Source organism: Chenopodium album, chromosome 7 (assembly GCF_948465745.1).
Source record: "Chenopodium album chromosome 7, dcCheAlbu1.1, whole genome shotgun sequence".
NCBI lineage: Eukaryota > Viridiplantae > Streptophyta > Magnoliopsida > Caryophyllales > Amaranthaceae > Chenopodium > Chenopodium album.
In genome coordinates, this window is record NC_137840.1 from 13,398,076 (window position 1) to 13,419,773 (window position 21,698).

General features: G+C 34.5%; 2 protein-coding genes and 1 long non-coding RNA gene across 6 annotated transcripts in view; 1 reads left to right on the forward strand and 2 right to left on the reverse strand.

The window, feature by feature from the left end:
* LOC145638924 (transcription initiation factor IIA subunit 2-like) overlaps window positions 1-4,641 on the reverse strand; it is a 28,054-nt gene extending 23,413 nt beyond the window's left edge. For 3 of the 4 annotated variants that reach the window (XM_081689990.1, XM_081689989.1, XM_081689988.1), the window contains exons 1-2: window positions 3,751-4,641; window positions 1,318-1,613 (exon numbers count right to left, since the gene is read on the reverse strand). The gene's annotated coding sequence lies outside the window, so the exon portion shown is untranslated. The remainder of the gene's footprint in view (window positions 1-1,317; window positions 1,614-3,750) is intronic. The other variant, XR_014114742.1, reaches the window with a different exon arrangement.
* Window positions 4,642-5,289: 648 nt separating this feature from the next.
* LOC145638925 (receptor protein-tyrosine kinase CEPR1-like) lies at window positions 5,290-8,954 on the forward strand. The gene is made up of 2 exons (XM_081689994.1): window positions 5,290-7,994; window positions 8,281-8,954. Exons 1-2 carry the CDS (start codon window positions 5,513-5,515, stop codon window positions 8,673-8,675), a joined length of 2,877 nt encoding a protein of 958 aa, XP_081546120.1. The 5' UTR covers window positions 5,290-5,512; the 3' UTR covers window positions 8,676-8,954.
* LOC145638926 (uncharacterized) lies at window positions 8,621-10,923 on the reverse strand. The gene is made up of 4 exons (XR_014114743.1): window positions 10,769-10,923; window positions 10,546-10,671; window positions 9,080-9,206; window positions 8,621-8,856 (listed from the first exon to the last, which is right to left on the reverse strand). It is a non-coding gene; the product is annotated as an uncharacterized LOC145638926 (long non-coding RNA).
* Between the last annotated feature and the right edge of the window lie 10,775 nt (window positions 10,924-21,698).

Consider the following 21,698-nt stretch of genomic DNA (forward strand, 5'->3'; position numbering starts at 1 on the left):
ATCAAAATAACAAGAATCTCTAAGCTCTAGGTGTATTGGACAGCACAATCAGATAGCTCAACATCTAACATAGTAAACATGATTCAAACCCAAGAACTGCAAACTATGTGCCACATTCTAACCAAATAAGAAATGGTGACTCTTTTGCTAGGAATTCTGCCAGTAAATTAACTACATTTTATGGCATCCATATAGAAGAAACTTTAGTGTCTCAAATTTAATCTAATAAGGGAGTGCAATGCCCACTTTAATAAGGAATTCATCTTTGATTGCCTATAATGATATAATGTTCAGAAATTCTGTTCTGCAGTAGCCTGCAATTCAACGAGTTTTCGATACTTTAGGCAGCTAGGGAAATGATTTAGGCATACAAAATTTATTTTGGCACACTTCCATGTGAGAAGAGCTTCGAAAACTGTGCTCTCACAATGGGTGTGCCAGAATCAGTTTTTGGTGTGCCTATATCACTTTCTCCCCTATATACTCTAGTTGTCAACCAAGCACACTATAAATGTATTTATTGACCATAAAATGATGAATATTGCACTAAGTTTTGATACATGCAATTTACTGATATGCTGGCACACTTGGAAGAGTTATATATATATAGACACTTGCTTGTCACTTAGCATCCATACCATCCATGAAGTTCTCACTCTCTTGAAACATTATTGGCTATAAACTCTTAATGCTTTGGAGATCATCATGCAAATTTAATAACTGTGGACTGTCATGCAGTCTGGGCAGAAGAACTTGGCAAAGACTAAGCATCACTAGGAACAAAAAGGGAAATTTTTAAATCAAAATTCTAAGGTCAGAAAATGGTCAAACTGTTTCCTTAATCTTCACTCATGATGCCAGCAAGCAGCAAAGTCTCAAGCTTTTGCATCTGTTCTCCAAACATAACTTCATTGTCCTCTAATTTAATCTTATTTTATTGATGTGGCTCATGACATTAGAAAGACTACAAACCTCAATTCACAAGAACAGTCCTTTACTTGTCTAAGAAACACACTAAAACAAAACTAGGAAGAGTCTTAATATTTTTCACATGCTGGTCCCTGTAAGGCTGTAAGTGCATAGAAACATTTATCAGCATAACAACAAATTTTTATGTGCTTTAAATTACGAAATTTGATAAATATGATTATAGCTAACCATCTTAGGTTGTCTCTGCTTAAGTCCATTAAGTATGTAGCTCAAAATCCAAAACCATGTAGTTTGTTGCACATAGGAGAAGATATAAATGCCAGGGTAGTAGAATTTCCTAAAAACTACTTATCACCATATCATCACTTAAGAAATGAGCAGATTAACCTTGAATAAGGATGAAAGAAATTCCATTCTCCTACTGCTGAAGGTATGATTTGGCTGCTTCCGCTTTCATTTGTAACTCCACATCCTTACTGCACCCTGTTAGTCCGTTTTCCTACTGCACACAGCCAAATCACACATGCCAGCAAGATTATCATGTTGAAAAAAAAAACAAAAAAAAAATGAAAGGGAAAGAATAAAATAAAAGAGAATGAAAGTAAAGGATAATACTTAACTTCTAGACGAATAAGTGGGCATGTTTTGACCTTGTACACCATGGATACCAATTGGATAAAGTTCTGCGACAGAAACAAAAGAAAAAAGAAAAGAACCAAATCGTGCACTTGTTAGTTTTGCAATCTGCCAAAGCAAGGACTCACAGAATAAACATGCGTATCCAATAAAACCAACACATTTCGACATCAAGAATAAATTCCCATAAACAGCTGCATTAATTCATTTAAGGTTTTTACCAAAAGACATCATTTTCAAATAAATAACAGCCTTCTTTGAGTTTATCCAGTGCACAAGATGCTTTAACCTAAGACGTTGTCCAATCAATTTTCTGCCTTACTTCTATGCACCATAGTAGCTCTTTCTTGAAGAAACTTTCAGAAAATGAATTTCTTATTGAACAAATGAAGGATTACTGTTTCTATAGTGGCAAGAAATCTTATGTAGCACATACTAGCATAGAAATGTCATTAATATATATATACATCACTGTAAAAATCCCCTAAAAAGCATCTTGTATAAGGAATTTCCTTTTTCAAAAATTTTACATTTATACAATCACAAGAATTCATCTTTAACTACTAACATGCACATGATGCCCCTTCCACTAAGAGTGTATCATAACTCAGTCCATTGAATAGAAGATTTAATTAATATGCAATTAAAAAAAAAGGTTATAAGGTAGAATCATACTAATGAAAATGAAAGCTCCAACATCAATTATTCTAAAAATTATGAGAAATTTAACAGGAAAAAGATGTTCATTAAAGGAGTTTTTCTATATAATATGACTATGACATGACAATTCAATATGAATCCCTATTTACTACATTATAATATATAAGCAAAGCTAGGGATAAGTGATGGGTGTAGCCTTTCACATACCAACACATAACCTCTACTTTGCCCGACCTCTATCCTCAATGAAAAGTTTACAATTAGCTATCAAAAAGACCTATTAAAAATAGTCCTGCTTTCTGAGGTGCTGAATTGTCCAATAAGATTGCAGAAAGGGAGGGTACTGATATGACAAATATACACCAAGTGTGACACATATACTTGGAGGCTTGTTTTGTTTCACATTACTTAATCAGAAATGTTAAGCTGAAACAACTAACATGGCCCAAGTTATAGTAAATTCAAAACATTTAAGCTTTAGTAAAAAAAATTAAATAAATAAAGCACCATCATATAAGATGTATTATAACCAAAGACACTTGTTAGCTCAAAAGTCTTAGGTATATGCAATCTTATTGCTAAAATCATCATACATATTGATTGTGTGATAGGACTAATATTAACCAGTCAAGAAACCACTAAATAGTAAGTATAAGCCAATTTTGTGAAAGTTGAAAAATAATCAACTTCCAAAAAGAATATTACATGAAACTATGTATTACTACCTTACAGCTTATAATTACAGAATAATTTGAATAGGCTATAAAGTCAGTCCATTTTAATTCCAACCTAATAACACTCAGACTAATATTTTGTCAGATAGTTTTTACACATATTTTCTCTCATTTAATCTTGCTTCTGATTTACGCAGTGAAAATCATAAAAAATGACTACTTATGTTTTATCTACACCTTATCTCCATTAGAGCTTGTTGCTAATTTCATCATTATTAAACAACATTTACAAGAGAATAAAACAGCCATGTCAGATCATCTAAGTTTCTAGCTGTCAAAATACACAACCATCACTGGGTATGAGTGGGCATCTCTCTTTAATTCACATTCTACTATATCAATTGAGGGCATCTAAATAAGGCATGAGATTCTAGTTTTTGGGCTCACAAACTTTTATGGGCTTTCCCCATCAATACCCGTTTCTATTCATTGTTGAATACTTGCTCCGTAAACAAAGAAATAATGAGTAAAATTCCAATGCATATTAAGAACTTAATAAAGCTACCTTGGTGGAAGCATTACTCGGGAAAAAGGGGGAAGATCTTGTTCCAGTTATATGATAGATTTTCATGAAGACAGTGTTTAGAAATCTTTGATCGGATGAGGTTGTGTTTATGAGAATGGATGTAGAGCATAGACATAACTCAATGTTGCATTCATGTATTTTATTACATCTTGACTGCATGAATTTATACATGGATTAATGTTCCAATTCAAAACTAAAAATAAATTATAAATTCCAGGTAGTGTGGACAATAAAGTATAAAGTAACAAGGAAAAACCTGCTTGCCTCTTTTTGGTGTGAAGCTTGGGAAAATAAAGTCATACGGGTAGAAGTTTGTTGTAGTAGTAACCTCCACTGCCAAACTCTTAATGCCAGTAATTTGAACGTGCTCCCTTAATTCCACAATGTCCTCTAAAACGACGAAAAAGAAAATTAAAACCAAAAAAATCATAAACAGAAGAAACAAACTAGAAGAAAGGTAATGTAAATGATTTCCATTAGCAAAACATCATTCTTAAGATCAAAGTCAAATCATTTCAAACAACTCAGAAAGTTAAACTTTCTACGCTTTCCTTTAAATAAATAAAGAGAATGTTCTACTGCCAAATTGATCAGAATCTCACGAATTCGTACGATACTACCATTAATAAACATTCACATACGCTCTCTTCGGTAATATATTTTATCAACCACACAGTCATATCATTAGTCGGTGATTAAATTACACAGGCTCAAAAAAAACTTCATTTGATTTGATGTACAGCTTTTCCTTAATGCAAACTGATTTAATTCAGCACTAAACCAGTGAACCCGGATATTTACCAGTATAATTTCTCTCAAAACAGAAACCTGAACACAAACTACCGTATCAGTTACAAACTTAAATGATGCAGTCTAAACTCTAAGTTACATGGTTATGGCTCGCGATGATTCCCGGAGACAGAAAGCTTTTGCTACAGATTCTTATTAAAGAATTCACATAATAATGAACAACTTCTAAAGCTTTATACTATGAGAATATAAAAAGATGAAAAACCTGACACACGTTTCATATGTAGACGGTTGGAAAACCATTAAGGATTAGCATATATATAATGATACTGCAGTTTCTTATTAATATAATCTCCTGCTAAATCAAATCAAATCAAATTGGTTGGTGGGGCCTAAGAAGCAAAAAAAAAAAAAAAAAACAATCAACTACAAGGCTTATTCAAGTGTAGTGCTGAATGCTGATAGCGCAAACAATATGCTAGTTGCAGAAAAGCACTTTTAAAACAATTACTTTAGGAATATAGCATATCATATGTTATGTATTATTGTACGTCTATAACATACAAGCCCATAATTTACAAATTGTTTTGTAAAATATTAAGATAGCAAATAACCTATAAGATAATTGCATAGAGATCACAACCAAGCACAGACGAAGAAAGAAACAGAGAAACAGCTAAGGATTAAAGGAAATGCCGAAAAAAAGAGATATCAAGCAACTAGGAAAAAAATAATTAACCAAAGAATTGCCAATTATTGATTTTAAGAATTTATTCGAGCTTACTGCACAATAATTTAATCATTTCAAGCAGGATCTTTACATATAGAAAACAAGTAAACCTGTAAATAGAAAATAATGGTTCTAGGATGATATTTACAGTAAATATCAATTATCTGAAGGAAGATCAGCTTTTAATAGAGAATATATAGCGATCAAGTGGTCCTGATTGATCGAAACATGAAACAGTTTATTAAAAGTACGGTGCTGTTTATTCATACATTATATAGGCGTACATAATCTTATTCTCTACATATGTTAGTGGGTACAGCATAAAGCTTCTTTATGCAAAATATGTATCCTCTCTCTTTCTTCAGCAGTGATTAGTACCGGAAGAACCTTCTTTTTCCATCAAGTCTCATTACTGCTGCACCCAATTATCTCCTCAATCATGCTAGCTATATACATATTCTCTTCTCTGCTCCTTCAATCGCAACAACCATATTAGACAAACACCTCTCCTTTCTCCTCCCTAGTTTCATCCACCAAGGCCGAGTCATGGCTTTTCAATCTTTCCGTTTATCTTCTTTCATGTTATTTCTTTCGCTCCTTAACTGTATCCATTCCACAAGTAATCAGCAGCCTCAATATTTTAACCTCATGAAAAACTCTCTCTCAGGTGGCGCTTTGTCTTACTGGAATGTCCAAGAAGGGAAGTCATATTGTAATTACACTGGAATCACCTGTAATATGCAAGGCCAAGTCACAAAGATCAATATTTCTGGCTGGACACTCAAAGGTTCATTTCCATCGAATGTTTGCTCCTACCTGCCTGAGCTGCGTGTGCTGGATATCAGTAACAACTTTATTCAAGGCCCTTTTCCAGACGGCATCATCAACTGCTCTCTCTTGGAAGTGCTCAATATGAGTTCCTTATATCTCAGTGGCAAACTGCCAAATTTCTCTCGCATGAGATACCTTCGTGCCCTGGACTTATCATACAATTTATTCGATGGAGATTTCCCTATGTCCATCATGAACCTCACCAATCTTGAGATGATAAACTTCAACGAAAACAACAACCTTAACCGTTGGGAACTTCCAGAGAACATCACACGACTGACCAGGCTTAGGTCACTGGTCTTGTCAACATCCAAGCTTCAGGGTCTAATCTTACCGTCCTTAGGAAACATGTCTTCTCTTGTTGACCTTGAACTTAGTGGCAACTACCTTCATGGACAGATTCCACCCGAGCTAGGGAAGCTGAAGAATTTGAAGTCGCTCATGCTTTACTACAACGAGCTCACAGGTACCATTCCAGAAGAGTTGGGTAATCTAACAAAGCTGACAGATCTGGATATGTCAGTTAACAAATTGACAGGAAGAATACCAGATTCAATATGCCGCCTTCCCAAACTCCGGGGTTTACAGATTTACAACAACAGCCTCACGGGAGAGATTCCAACTTCCTTGGGGGACTCGAAGACTTTGAGCTTCTTATCTATCTACGACAACTTTCTGACAGGGGATGTTCCCAAAAACCTTGGGAAGTCGTCTGCTATGACTCTGTTAGACTTGTCAGAGAATCAACTGAGTGGTAAATTGCCACCAGAAATCTGCAGAGGAGGTAAACTCGTGTACTTTCTTGTACTATCTAATAAGTTTACTGGAGAAATACCTGAAACTTATGAAAAGTGCACATCACTAGTACGTTTTCGTGTTAGCAATAACCAGTTAAAGGGGTCAGTACCACAAAGACTTTTTGGTCTTCCCCATGTGGCAGTTATTGATTTAGCTTTTAATCAATTGACTGGTCCTATAAGCCCCTTGATTGGGAATGCCAAAAACCTATCAGAATTCTTTGCTCAGAGCAACCAAATATCAGGGGCTCTGCCTCCTGAAATCTCTGGAGCTGTAAGTTTAGTAAAAATAGATTTAAGCAACAACCTTTTGTCTGGCCCTATACCTACTGAAATTGGTAACCTTAAGAAGCTAAATCTCTTACTGCTACGAAGCAACAAGCTTAATTCTTCCATTCCAGATTCACTATCTGAGCTAAAATCACTTAATCTCCTTGACCTGTCAAACAACCAATTGACAGGGAAGCTTCCTCGGAGCCTATCTGAGATAATCCCCAATTCTGTCAACTTCTCAAATAATCATCTTTATGGTCCCATTCCTCTCTCCCTTATCAAAGAGGGTCTAGAAGACAGCTTCTTAGGAAATCCAGGGCTTTGTGTAACAACATACACAGACACATCAGATAGAAGCTTCCAACTTTGTCAACAGGCTTGCACCCAGAAGAGAGTGAATCTAATGTGGGTAATAGTGGCCTCGGTAATTCTTTTCTTCGTTGGAGCTATCTTGTTCTTTAAACGATGGTTAAGAAAAGGAAAATCATTGATAGGACATGATGAGACCATGTCATCATCTTTCTGCTCATATGATGTCAAAAGCTTCCATCGAATAAGCTTTAATCAGCGTGAAATCTTAGATGCCATGGTTGACGAGAACATAGTTGGTCATGGAGGATCAGGAACAGTGTATAGAATTGGGCTAAGCAGTGGAGAAATTGTGGCAGTAAAGAAGCTATGGAGTCGGAAAACAAAGGACAAGGTGCCTGACGACCATCTCTTTCCAGATAAAGAGCTTGAGACAGAAGTTCAGACTCTGGGAAATATAAGGCACAAGAACATCGTGAAGCTGTACTGCTATTTGTCAAGTTTCGATTGTAGCTTGCTGGTTTATGAGTATATGCCTAATGGAAACCTCTGGGATGCCCTACACAAAGGGAAAATTCAATTGGATTGGCCAACTCGCCACCAAATTGCCTTAGGGGTTGCTCAAGGTTTAGCTTACCTGCATCATGATCTGCTGCCATCTATTGTACACAGGGACATCAAGTCATCCAATATTCTCCTTGATGTTGATTTCCAGCCTAAGGTTGCAGACTTTGGTGTGGCTAAGGTCCTGCAAGCCAAGGGTGGAAAAGATTCAAGCAACACAGTTATTGCAGGCACTTATGGGTACATGGACCCTGGTAAGTTTCAGATGCTAATAGTCTCTATATGATGGAAAAAACGAAAGTCTCTAGTTTTCTCATCTAAAGTACTCACACATGCATATTCTGCTATATAATATATGTGATGTTGTTAAGATCCATCCAAAATTTATGCTGCATACAATAGTAATCAACTTGCATCAACATTAAGATTTCCAAAGTTAAGCTATAATACTGTATTTTACCAGATTTAGAACTGGTTGGGTCAAAATTTTATGGAAGAAATGCGTCATTTTAATTTTTTTTAACTCTGATTGTCTTTCAGATTATGCAAATACATCCAAGGCAACAACAAAGTGTGATGTCTACAGCTTTGGAGTAGTGTTGATGGAACTCGTCACAGGGAAGAAGCCAGTGGAGGCAGAGTTTGGTGAAAACAAGAATATCATAAATTGGGTTACCACAAAGGCAGAAACCAAGGAAGGAGCTATGGAAGTCTTGGACAAACGTGTTTCAGGTTTGTTTAGGGATGATATGCTTCAAGTAATCTGCACAGCCATTCGATGTACAGCTAGGGCCCCAGCCCCACGCCCAACTATGAATGATATAGTGCAGTTCCTAGGTGAGATAGACCCATGCAGATTCGATTCTTGTAAATCGACATATAAGACCAAAGACACATTGAATTCCACAAAAATAAATAAAACATTTCAATTATGACCATACAGTAATTAATAGACATCTAAGGTGAAGCAATAGAGCATCTGTACAAAAAGCATCGTCTCACCAAGTGCATTAGGAGACCCTTCATGAGGAACAATTTGGCCCCTTTTGTTTCTTTTATGAAAAAAGTAGTAGGTAGATTCTATCTTTTCTTTTTTCCACCTTTCATCCAAGAACCCTTGTAAGATATGAGGAATGTAATCAATATAACTGCTTTATAACAAAGCAAGCATCTGCATTGCATAACCATAAAGGAAAAATAATTCTTAGCTTTTATTTTTCTGTTTTTTTCCTCTTTTTTTTATCTTTTCTCTTTATTTTATGAGAGTGACAACAAGAGAAAAGGAAGCTTTTTTTATGAAAAGAAAATGATCAAAGTGGGAACTTGAATTTAAACATACAATATAACACCAAACCCCAATATGGAGGGCCCAACTCAGCAATTAGTTATCCTGATTCAAGATGAAAGACCGATGGCTGATTGAAGAGCACCCTTGTTGCAATACAGGCCGTAAGGCGAAGCACAAACTGCAATAGAAAAGAATTTCATAGTATTATTTCTCCTTTACACTGGGAATTTAAAGCTATGTATTGGGAAAAAAATAAAACAAAACAGTACACCACACAAAGTGTGACCAAGAGAGCCCACTAATCAACTTGGTTCACTAAATTAGTAGAATTAATTTAGTATTAAAAGTCAATCATCAAATTCTTGCATTCTTTAAAACAAATCTTTAATTATAGGTCCTTAAACAAATGGCTTGTGGAGATGTGTTACATTAGTTTCAGCTAGTGTTTAATCACTTTCCTCAGAACCTAAAAAACTTATTAAATCTATATTTCACATTGCCTCAAGCCCGGCAGCTATGTGCATGCACACTTGTTAATTGAGAGTTTCAGTAGTCTGAGTGTACGCTGCAGCAACTCCCACCCTTCACCACTATAGAACAGCAGAAAAACCAACTACTCCAGGATCATGGCATGGTGAAACATTGCAACAAACTATCATCATTTTATGATCTGTTTCTAAATAGCTGATAGTTAGCATATAACTTTATCACAGGTTTCAGGAAAAAGGATTTCACATGTTGGCTTGTCACCCAAGTGTTCAAGTGAATGCATAATGTAAGTTTTCACATTCTCCAACAAATAATAGCCAAAACTTAACCTCACAGACCTGGACTAGTACTTGATTTCCCAAATTAATCCTACACGACCTAGACCCGACCAGCCCCAAAAATCAGATAAGATGACATTGAACCGAACTGAAATTAATACAATCTGAATCAACCCAATTCAGAAGATCAATATGATCAATATTGACGGACTTGTTTAGGACTATTGAAAATCAATTGACCCAAATATGACCCAATTTGAATCGACTCGAACAGAACAGACTGACTTAAACAAAATTAAGCCAAACCGACCCACATCCGAATGACCCATTTCCGCCTCTTTCTTAAAGTACCCTACGCTACCAATACAATAAGTGTAGCTACTAATATAAAAATATAACCAGTACATCACTAAAATGGTCCTGTAATGATTACCCATATTCAACCAATAAACCAAATCAACTAGAAAAGCAAAGATAAGTGCAAAGATTATATTAATTTACGACCAAAGAATAAGCATTACAATAGTCAAAATGAAGAAAGTAATTCAGCAATTCGATGATGGGCTTTGCACTAAAAACAATTCAGCAAACAATTGGTATGCACAATGTAGTGAGTGTACTATACCCATTAGACCATTACCAACTTACCATGCCCATTTTATTACAAGATTATTGAGCAGAAATAACGTCAAAACAGTAAGTTTATTAACATCTAAATGGATTAAGCAAACAAACAATACTAATACATACCGGGATCGATGCCCGGATTTGATGAGGTTCAGATGTACGCAATCTTACGGCCTATCCAACAAATTGGTAAAGAGAATGTTTCCAATAAATCCTTTGTTTTATATGCATATTACAAGAATCTAATCTCTGGCACAGCAACAAGAAAGATAGATATTAAAGAGCTTGAATATTTTAACAATTTGGGGAAAAATTCAATTGTTCAAATGTGCCCATGAACACCCACCTGACTACTCTAGATCAATGTAAAACTTCCTACTGTAGTATAAAAAAAAACAGTAACAATTAAGTCAAGACTCAAGAGTACAAGATTGAACTACGATTTTACTAAATTGAAATTTAAAAAATTACGAATATTTTGATAATAAATAAATAAGGGGGGATGAGGATGACTCAGGCTAGTAGAGGATTGGAAAAATCTATTAATACTACGCATATATGGAGTACTAAAAGCTAGGAATAGCAACGATCGGATTCGGGTCGGATGGAGCTCCACCCGCATCCACCCGAATTAATCATCCGCTCCACCCGATCCACCCGTCACCCGCAAAACCCATCACCCGCATCCGATCCATCCGTCATCCGCGGATGAAACGGGTGGATCGGATGCTTAACGGGTGATAATTATAATCCTACTCTAACTATAAAATCTAATACGTTAGAGTAAAAAAAAAAAAAAACTTTTAGCCAATTTTAAACTTAAAAAGTAAACTATTAGCAATAAAAATAATCATGAACTTACTTTTTTTTTTTTTGAACGAAATCATGAACTTATTTCGGTACTACATAATTAGGAATTGAGGGAGGTTTTATATTTTTTAAAATAAAATTAAAGAATTTTTAGAAATATACCGTACATACAGTGTAGTATACTAGTATATAAGAAAATTGGGAATTTTTTTTTATATATATACGGATGGACTGCGGATCGGGTGATAAACGGATGACGGATCGGGTGATGGATGAAACGGAGCCCCACCCGAATCCGACCCGATCCATCACCCGCTTCATCCGTCACCCGCCCTTCATCCATTTAATGCGGATTTTCGTCCATTTATTTATTTCGGGTGGATTGGATTTGCGGATATCCATTTAGAATTGTCATCCCTACTAAAAGCATATCCCACTTGTCATTGTCATTAATTTGTGGAAAAAATTTCATTATTTTTTTTCCAAAATATTTAAGTATACAGTTGGTTTGTTTGGTAAATGGCTTTTTATTGGCTTTTTTATTGGCTTTTGGCTTTTTCATTTGATCAAACATTCAAAATTTGTGTTTAGTAAATGGCTTTTTTAGCCAGCTGAAAAACTGGCTTTTAAGCCAAGATGAAAAAAACTACTTAGAGTAGCTTTTGGCTTTTGTCTTTAAGCTTTTGGCTTTTGTCTTTAAGCTTTTGGCTTTTGGTTACCTAAGTTACTAACAACATCCAACAACCAATTTTACCAAATATGTTTTTAGACTAATAAAAAGTCAAACAACCAACAAAAAAAAATCAATACAAACAGTCAGTCAAACCAGCCAATCAAACCAGCCAACACCCTATTGCCAAACAAGGCCTATTTATACCTTATATATTTTCTTTCCAGTTTGACGATCATGTTCCATATATACCCAAATGAAATATTTTTGAATATCTTTAATAAATTTTATTTTTTGTAATATTGTTGTTAAAAATCTTCAACAAATAGTACACGGGATTTTAACCTAGTTACTAATAAGGCATTATCTTTTTCACCTTTCAAAAAAAAAAAAAAAAACATTTTCTAAGTTATGGGTCATAAGGAACTAATAGAAAATGTTGATTATTAAATAATAATTGATGTGTGGGATTATTATCCACCAACCAACCGAATGTGAAATTATTATTATCAATTTTTCCATTTTTATCAGACAAAATTGGCCTCAATACCTTGAATTATAGTTTGGGTACACCCACCACCTCGAACTTGGACTACTTCATGAACACCATCAACTATTGACTGGGGCTGCAACTAGAGCTATCAAAAGTTGACCCGACCCAAAATACCGACCATAACTCAATTATTAACCAACCCATCTTAACCCGAAAAAATGTTAACCCAAACCCGACCTGATGAAACCAACCCCAGACCCGAGTTGACCCGAGTATGTGAGACCCGAACCCGAACATGAACCGACCTGGAGATGACCCGACCTGAATGAAACCCGTAAATTATTGACCTGAACCGGATCCGACTTGAACCGAAATTGACCCAAACCCGTTTTAACCCGTCAAAACCCGAATCTAACCCGACTTGTTACTAACCCGACCTGAAATCAACCCTACCCGTTCCAAACCCGACCCGAAATCAACCCGGCTTGTTATTGACCTGACCCGAATTTTACCCACCTATTACTAACCCGACCTAAAAATTCAACCTGATTTGTTACTTACCCGACTTGTAATCAACACGACTTATTATTGATCCGATCTAAATTCAACCCAAATTGTTCCTGACCCGATTTCAAATCACCTTAAATGAAATTTAGACCACCCTATTATTATTGATCAAAGCAATTTGTTTAGGGAGACCAAGTCGGTCCAGACTAGCAAAAGAAAGGAATATCATCCCCAAATTTAAAAGTTAAATATAGTGTTGTATGGTTAAAGGAGATAATTATCTTCCTAAATTATAAACTATAGTTCCCTAGTATGTTGTCATATATATTATAGTCAAAGGAAATAATTAGCTTGATAAAAATGATAATTATCTATTTCTTGAACCCAAATATGACACGACTTGGAAATGACCTGACCTGATTGTAACCCGCAAATTATTGACTTGAACATAACCCGACTTGAACCCGAGAATGAACCGAATTGGAAATTAAATAACCCAACCTGATTATAACCCGCAAATTATTGACTTGAACATAACCCGACTTGAACCCGAGAATGACCCGACTTGGAAATTAAATGACTCAACCTGATTATAACCCGCAAATTATTGACTTGAACCAAACCAGACTTGAACCCGAGAATGACCCGACTTGAAAATGACCCGACCTAATTATAATCCGCAAATTATTGACTTGAACCGAACTCAACTCAAACCCGAGAATGACCCGACCCGATTCTAACCCGCAAATTATTGACTTGAACCGAACCCGACTCGAACTCGAGAATTTCCCTAATCCGTTTTAACCCGTAAAAACCCGAATTAAACCTGACCTATTGTTCACCAGACTCAAATGTAACCCGACCTGTTACTAACCCGATCCAAACTCGTTAAGATGTATGACCCGACGTGACCCGATCCAAGTATGACCCAACCCAAACCCGACTCACATAGGTTACAATATTAACCCGAATTGACCCGACCCGAGTTGACCCGACCCGTTTACCCGAATTGACAGCTCTAGGTGCAACCAACCTAACTGACCTTCAACACAATGATTTTTTTTTTTATTGTCTTAAGTGTTTTACGTATTTTTTAAAAAACAAAAATAAAATAAAGTGACGAAAATAATTTAATTACTAGCCAGTCTCGTTAACAAACACGAGATGTATACACCAATTACAAAAGAGAAACTAGGCTATAATCTATCTATCTATCTATCTATCTATATACTATACTAAAAGAGAAGCGTCTCAATGTAAGCCTGACAAGTGTCGCTATATGATTGCTATTTTATATTATTTTTTATATTTTTTTAATGTTTATACTTTCGTATAAAAACAAGAATATTTTAAGTATGTTATTCTAAATGACTACATAAAAAATTTATGGAAAAAAAATATGTAATATCACATTTAATTAGTAAAGTCTAGCATAGTGATAATAATGGTAAATGGTCAGAGCATGATTTTGTTAGTAATATTATGGTAGCATAGCACCCGTGCATAAATATACTTCCTTAATTAGTAAACTAATATGCCTCTTCTTATAGTTACATATTTCTTAATTCTGTTAGAAGTTTAATTACATCCTTAATTCTATTAGTACTATTATGGTAACATTGTGATATCGTGTATATATATACTTCCTTAATTACTAAAACCTTAATTAGTAAAATGCAATTTCATATCTTATTTGTAAAGTCTATAAATATTATGATAACATGATACAAGAATCTATATAAATAATGATTTACATAAATTAGTCAAACATAATATTGTCACATATTTCGTATAAAAAAATGGCAAAAACAAAATATTTAACATGTAAAATCAAATCATAATATTCAAATAATAAAATAAGATACAATATTTTTATTGTATTATCATCTATATAATACGTTAGGTTAATATAAATAATAGTCATTGTTATATAAGGGTCTGTTCACATTTACTTAATTTCAATTCAGTTTAGTTCCAATCAGTTCAGTTCAGTTCAGCTCCAATCAGTTCAGACAGTTTTTAATTTTCCTCTCTCATAAAATATTCATTTCAGCTCAGCCCAGTTCAGTTCAGTTCAAATCCAATCAATTCAGTTCAGTTCAGCTCAGCTCAGTTTAGTTCAGTAAATGTTACAATTTTCATTTTAAGGTCATATCATTTAAGCCCCGTTCACTTCACCTTGTTTTTGCTGAACTGAAATTATTTTTACGGAACATAAATTATTTTTGCTGAACTTAAACTACTTTTACTGAAATGAAATTATTTTTACAGATTTTCTATTATATTTCTTCTTTAAGTTTATTGATTTTTACCGAACTGAAATTATTTGTAATATAATGAATTGAAATTAATTTTACTGAAGTGAAATTGTTTTTACTGTATTATTTTTTTAAGGTGAAGTGAACAGGGCCTTATACATGTTAATAAATTGTTATTGATTATGGCATGCACTATGATATCTGACCTCACCCCTCTTAAAAAAATCATGGAGATAAAAATATGAATTGTGAGGCTATATTCCAATCTAAATATTTCAATCCAAATAAATTAGCTCACTTGAGTCAAATCAATTTTAGTTGATGGAAAGGTACACCATAATAGTTTCAAAATAATTTATGTCTTTAAATTTTCATATTTTCTTACTGATGTAATGCTCATATTCAAAATTTAAATAATTTAATATGTAATTTTATGAGTTTTATAACAATCATAGTTACACTATAAGAATACATGTCCATAAAGATATGCATTACATACATGATTAGTTAGTTGATAAATTATGGGCCTGTGTCACATTTTCTGAAGTGATTGGAGCTGAAGTGAACATGCCCTATGTATTTTATTCTTATATTTTCAATAATTATTTTTTTAATCATATAAAGTTTATTAATAACCACATCTATATATTTGTGTTGTATATTCAATCATCAGTTGTTGATTAGTTATATGAATATGATGTAATAGTTTTTGACACAATGCTTAGCTTAGATAATTGTAAAATATAACGGTGAATAAGATATAAGACTATTATTGTAATGTGTTTGTATATTTAGTGAACGCGACGGGTAAAACAGGTTTTAGATTGTATAGATACTGAACATATGATATGACAAGTAAATTTTAGTATTTCTTCTTTTGTTCGTCTATAGTTATGTGCGGATGGTATGACAAGTAGCTCGACGTTTTCCTCTACTTCTCTTATATAGTTATGTGAGGCAAGATAATGAATTTATTTTTCAATTATAATAAATTACATTATAAAAAATAATAGGGAATAAAAGAAAAGAATTGCAAATGACATAAAATACTATTCAAATCACATCTTTTATTATTGTAGACACCTAAAAATGTCTCCCCAAAACCAAACCCGATGATGAACAACCTTTCACCGCCATTATTGGTCGGGTTGATTATTTAATCTTGGAGTGCTTAAATCCATATTTCCATTTCATAAACCAACCCAATTCCTAGCCCATTTCCCCCAACCATAACTTATTTTCCTCTTTTCGTGCCTTTAAACCCAAAATAATTCATTTCGTGTTCTTTTTATAAAAACATGTATTCAATTTTATTTTGGTCCATAATCTGGGTCCAATGATTGAATAATTTGATGGGGTTTTAAAAGAGCTTTCCAACGATATATTATAAGCCCAAATCCGAGTTATAACGAATAAGTTATGGCCAAAATATTAAATTGAGCCCAAACCGAACTTAAGCCCACCTTACCTACGACCCAATGATCATGTGGAGGGTCCAAATTATTTAATCTCATTCCTAAAACAATTAGGATTAATTGTAAGCTTCTACAAGTTTCTAAAAGATCTTATTTATCCTTTTTGAAAAGATAAGATTAAAGAGTTTGAAATTGAATAAAACTCCTTTTTTTGAAAGTCCTAATTCTATTCGAATTGAATGACATTCAAAGATAGACAGATATTATTTCCGTGCCTCATAGTTTTTATCCACATTTTATATGGTTGGATAGCCCTTGAAATTATCTTTCCAATTATATATTATAATATCAATTCCGAGCTATAACGGAAAATATATGAATAAAATGTCAAACTCTATCCAATACTTACACCGTCTCACTATTTCGGCTATATCTTTTATTATATAAAATATTTTAATCTGATTCTAATTGGATTAGAAAGTAGACTTCAAGAGATTTCTAACGATATCTTATTCATCTCATTCCGATTTCTGGATCAAAAGATATGATAAAAACAAAAATCACAAAAACTACTGTCTATCGAGTTTTATTCCGATTTAATTCGGATCTTATCTTAATTCTTCGACCCCTCTTTTTTCTCTATAAATAGAGGTCATATCACCCCTTTTACAATCATCAACAATCTTGATCATCAAATCATTCTCTTCTCCCTCTTTAGCCTAAACACTAGCCTCCCTATTCTTCCAAAATACTTCCCTTAAGCACTCCAAGGAGTTCATACTTAACCCAAAGTTCTATACTTAAACCAAGGCATGAAAGGTACAAATACCTGAGGGTTTGGACCAAATCAAATATACATTTATTTAATTTAATTTTCATTTGATTTATATTTTTATTGAAGTTACTAACAGTTTATTCATGATGTAGCAATTCAAGGAAATGCGGAAAGTGAGTAGTTAATCATTTAATTACTCTTATTTTTATTCTTGTTGCTATCATCATGATTAGGTTATTTTATATTTAATTTGACTAACGATATTATTGTTAAATTGCTTCCAATATTGATGTTATTCTATTATTTTTATGATCACCATATTGCATGTTTAAAGGGAATATGTAATTGAAAATCACGCCTAATAAGATAATTTGGACGACCGGTTTAGGTTCCTTTTTAATCTTATTGTTTAATCAAGTGGTCACAATATTTTAGAATTATATATTGCATTAATATTAAACCAATTTAGCATAATAATAGCTTGGAGCGAATTGAATATTTTGTTTGTATGCCTTTGAGATCGCAGAAATCACTTTTCACTATAAGAATCGAGTAGAGGCCAATACGGGTGAATGTGACTCCATGACTCACTTCGTACCATCATCCCCAATCCTCCTTTCGTGGTTCCGAACCATATGGAGTTATTAATCTCATGGTTTATGAATGGGGTGTAACCTTCACGGGTCAATCGTTGTTGCCTTTCGTTGTCCCTTTATTCGTGGTTGCCTTTTATATATGATCCGTGAACGGTTTACAAGTTCCTTAAAAACTTGTTAGCGGCTCCCTACTTTCCTTGTCCTTAATCGTATATGTCAATTCCCACTTCCTAAGAGTGCCAAGCATATTCACACATGCTTTAACGTAGGCGCACATCGAACGACGCCTACAATTTGGCGACTCCACTGGGGAGGATTCTTGGTTATTTATCGATTTGCGTGATCGGTATTTAATTGAGATGAGTGGATGAGACTTGAAAGATTCTTGAATTGTATTCCTGCGATTTAATTGGCATTGTCACATATGCATATGCAATTTTAGGTCACCTATTTTGCCACAATAGTACGTGTTCTATGTATGTGGCTAGCCCGGGGGATTTACGCTCTATCAACCCGAAAACGCTCATGGCAATAATGGTTCATCCGAGTTTTTAAATCCACCCAAACCATGGAGTCGAGTTCGATTTCATCACGAACTCGCGGAGCTGCCAGTTGGCATACACCCTCAAGGGAGACTGCCTTGCTAACGCGTCCAAACTCTTAACCATGGTACCCTTTGACACCCAAAAGCTTGACCATAGTCGAACATAGAACTTGACTTTAGGTTGTGAACTTCATTGCATCATTCGTTACAATGTGCTTATATGTGCATTTTTTGACTTTTTATTTATTTATTTATTTATTTTCTCTTATCAAACCCTTTTTTTTATTAGAGTCGAGCCATAGATTTTTTTTTTTTTTTTAAATTTTTGAGTCACCCGGATTTTTATTCCCGTATACTGCACAAGAGTCAACTTGTTTTGGTCATATCCGGAGTTCTAGAAAGAGTTACGTGCCGTGCCACCTATGGATCTGTAGCCCCGAGTTTTATCTTTCATTTGAAATTTGTTTCATCCCAATAAAAGTCACATATCAAAAGTTATAACTGATATATTACAGCCTGTCTAGTTTAGTTGTCTTTTTAGCTTCAACTTTCTTTCTTTTAATTTTTTTTTATATCTTTTCGTGTCAAGATAGTATTAGCCCAATCTTTTAATCCGTGTCAACTCATATAACATAGGATTATAGATTTTTATTTTTATTTATTTATTTTTTTATACCCATGAGTCCTAACTCTTTTAGAATTCTAGTCCTCTTCTTAGTTTCTTGTACTGTGATCGATTTTTGTGCTAATTAACCTTAACATGTGTTCTTTGTCTTTGATTGTGGTTGATCTTATTTATGACTGATGATTGCCAATGGAACGTTTTCACCTAGTAAATAGCATAAACATTAAAATTGGACAAAATTAATCAAGTTAGTTTGTCTTTTAGTCTTCCGTGCTATTTGGTCATTGGGTCCTTTGTTTTTCGCAACGTCCTCATGTCTAGCCATGCGATCATACCATGAGTCTTAATAAACTCACCTAATCACACATGTTGAGTCATTGTACACACTTTGTCTTCGAGTAATGCACTATATTGTTTATGATCGTATACTAGGACCATGCATGCATACGTCATTTTCCGTCGTAATAGGAATGAGTGGAGTATTTCCCATCAGATTTCAAAATTGTTTCATACACTCTTCCTTTCCAATCCAAGTATTGAGTGAATGCATTAAGTGAAATCATCCTTATACAGTACTTGAGTCTAAAATCACTAGGCAATAGTTGGAAGAATAAGGGGAACGTCATTCTTTCCTTCTTTTCTTCTAATCAAAGCATCAACAACAACAAATTTCTTGTCCCCCCTAGCGGTAACAAGTAATTCATAAGCAACCATGAAAACAAAGTACAAGACAAGTTTCCATACAAGATTTCATGCTTTTTTTTCTTCTTTTGTTTCAACCCTCTCCCCTAATAAGTCTAGCATAGGTTCCCGTTATCCATGTGTAATGTCTATGTGTCATATTTCTTACCTTTTCCATCAATGAGCATTCCTTTACTTTGCAATCGATCATCGAATTCATTCGCAAAAAAAAAAAAAAAAAAATTGCCGAACTAAATACAAGGTACACCAATGACTTGAGGCACCTTTGGAACCCTGTCATTCCCCTTAAACCATTTTCAATCAAATATCCATTTCTTCATCAACCACTTTGAGCCTCGTCTAACGGTTGGCCTCATTTATTCAACCCACATTCACTTAACCCTGGGATTGGAAGATGTGTAATTGTATAACATTCAAAAAGCAAGTAAAAAAAAAAAAAGTAGAAAAGCAACAATAAAACAATGTCTAAGGGCAAGTGTTCCAATGTCTTTGATATGAACACGTCTCAAATTGCGTCTCTCATCGAGTTCTTGGTACCGTGCCTGAGAAACATGAATGCTTAGTGAGTGATGGACCGCATGATCAGAGATTGTCCACATTGATTCAAAAGAATGAAAAAAAAAACAGCAAAAAAAAAGAAGAAAAAATGAAAATAAACTTGCAAAATTTAAAACAAAAAATATATGAAAAATAAAACTTGCAAAGTCTAATACACAATTGCATATCTTGGGGGCTTCTCTCGGGTCTTGAGCCTTTTACCCCTTTCTTCCTTAAACCTTCAGCTTAACCACCTTACAACCCTTGAAAGACCTCTTTGAGGTGTACACACACTTGTGCAAAGTTCGGTTAGAGCTACGTTCGGCCTGATTCTTAACAGATACGTAGGCAACCTCATATTGAGGTGCAGCCACATTCATATGCATGACCGAGTTGAAGAATATCCAATGCTTAATCTTATGACCCTACCCATTTAGAGCTAGACGTGGGGGCTTGAACCCACATCATTTAGCCTACCCAGCCTAAAGAGTCATTATCTTTGATTCTTCTCATATATATTTCCATCACCATAACCTTTGCAGCCAGCCTTAGTATCACATTCACACACTTCACTCACACATCCATATCCATATCAATCATCCTTCCCTTTAAGAGCCCTTCATCATGAAATCTTGTTTCAACACTGTGCATGTTTCATCATATTTAAAGACAACATTCATTAGAAGAAACATTTTTTGCAGGCTGGGTTTTGGTAGTTTGTTTCTGTTTTTTTTTATTATTTTTTTATAATATTTTAGCGACCGCCTATATATAGCCGTCGCAAATGTAAGTTTTTGCAACCGCTGCTCTACCGGTCGCAATTATTTATATTTGCGACCGTCTTACTACTGGTTGTTGAAAATTAAAAAAAAACGGTCGCAAAATAATTATGACCGTCAACCGGTCGTAATATTTGTTTTTGCGACCATGGAAATAGCAACCACCGCTTTACAACCGTTCACGGTCGCAATAATGTTTAGCAACCGTTTTTTACGGTCGCAAAAACCTTAATTTTTAGTAGTGTGACCAGTAGGACATGAAGAGGAAAAAACACCACCAAAATAACCACTAATAATATCTAAGAAATCATCATCATTATCATCATCATGTCATTCCCCTTGTACATCACGAAGCCCCCTTATAGTATTTCATCATTCGCGTTGAGACGCCTTGTGATGAAAATACTTCGTGTTTCTGTCTCCATCTCTAACCTCGGCAACCCGAGACCTCAAATGCCAATATGCCTCCTTTTCATTTAACTCATCAAGAAGCTTTTCAAGCCTTATACTTTCATTGCAACTCTCCTCCGTAACAGGACGCCCTTGCACTTCTTTGAGAGCATGC

Coding starts and splice junctions, on each gene's coding strand:
- LOC145638925 (XM_081689994.1), top strand. CDS start 5,513: ATGGCTTTTCAATCTTTCCGTTTATCTTCTTTCATGTTATTTCTTTCG. Junction 7,995..8,280: donor TTATGGGTACATGGACCCTG/GTAAGTTTCAGA, acceptor ATTGTCTTTCAG/ATTATGCAAATACATCCAAG.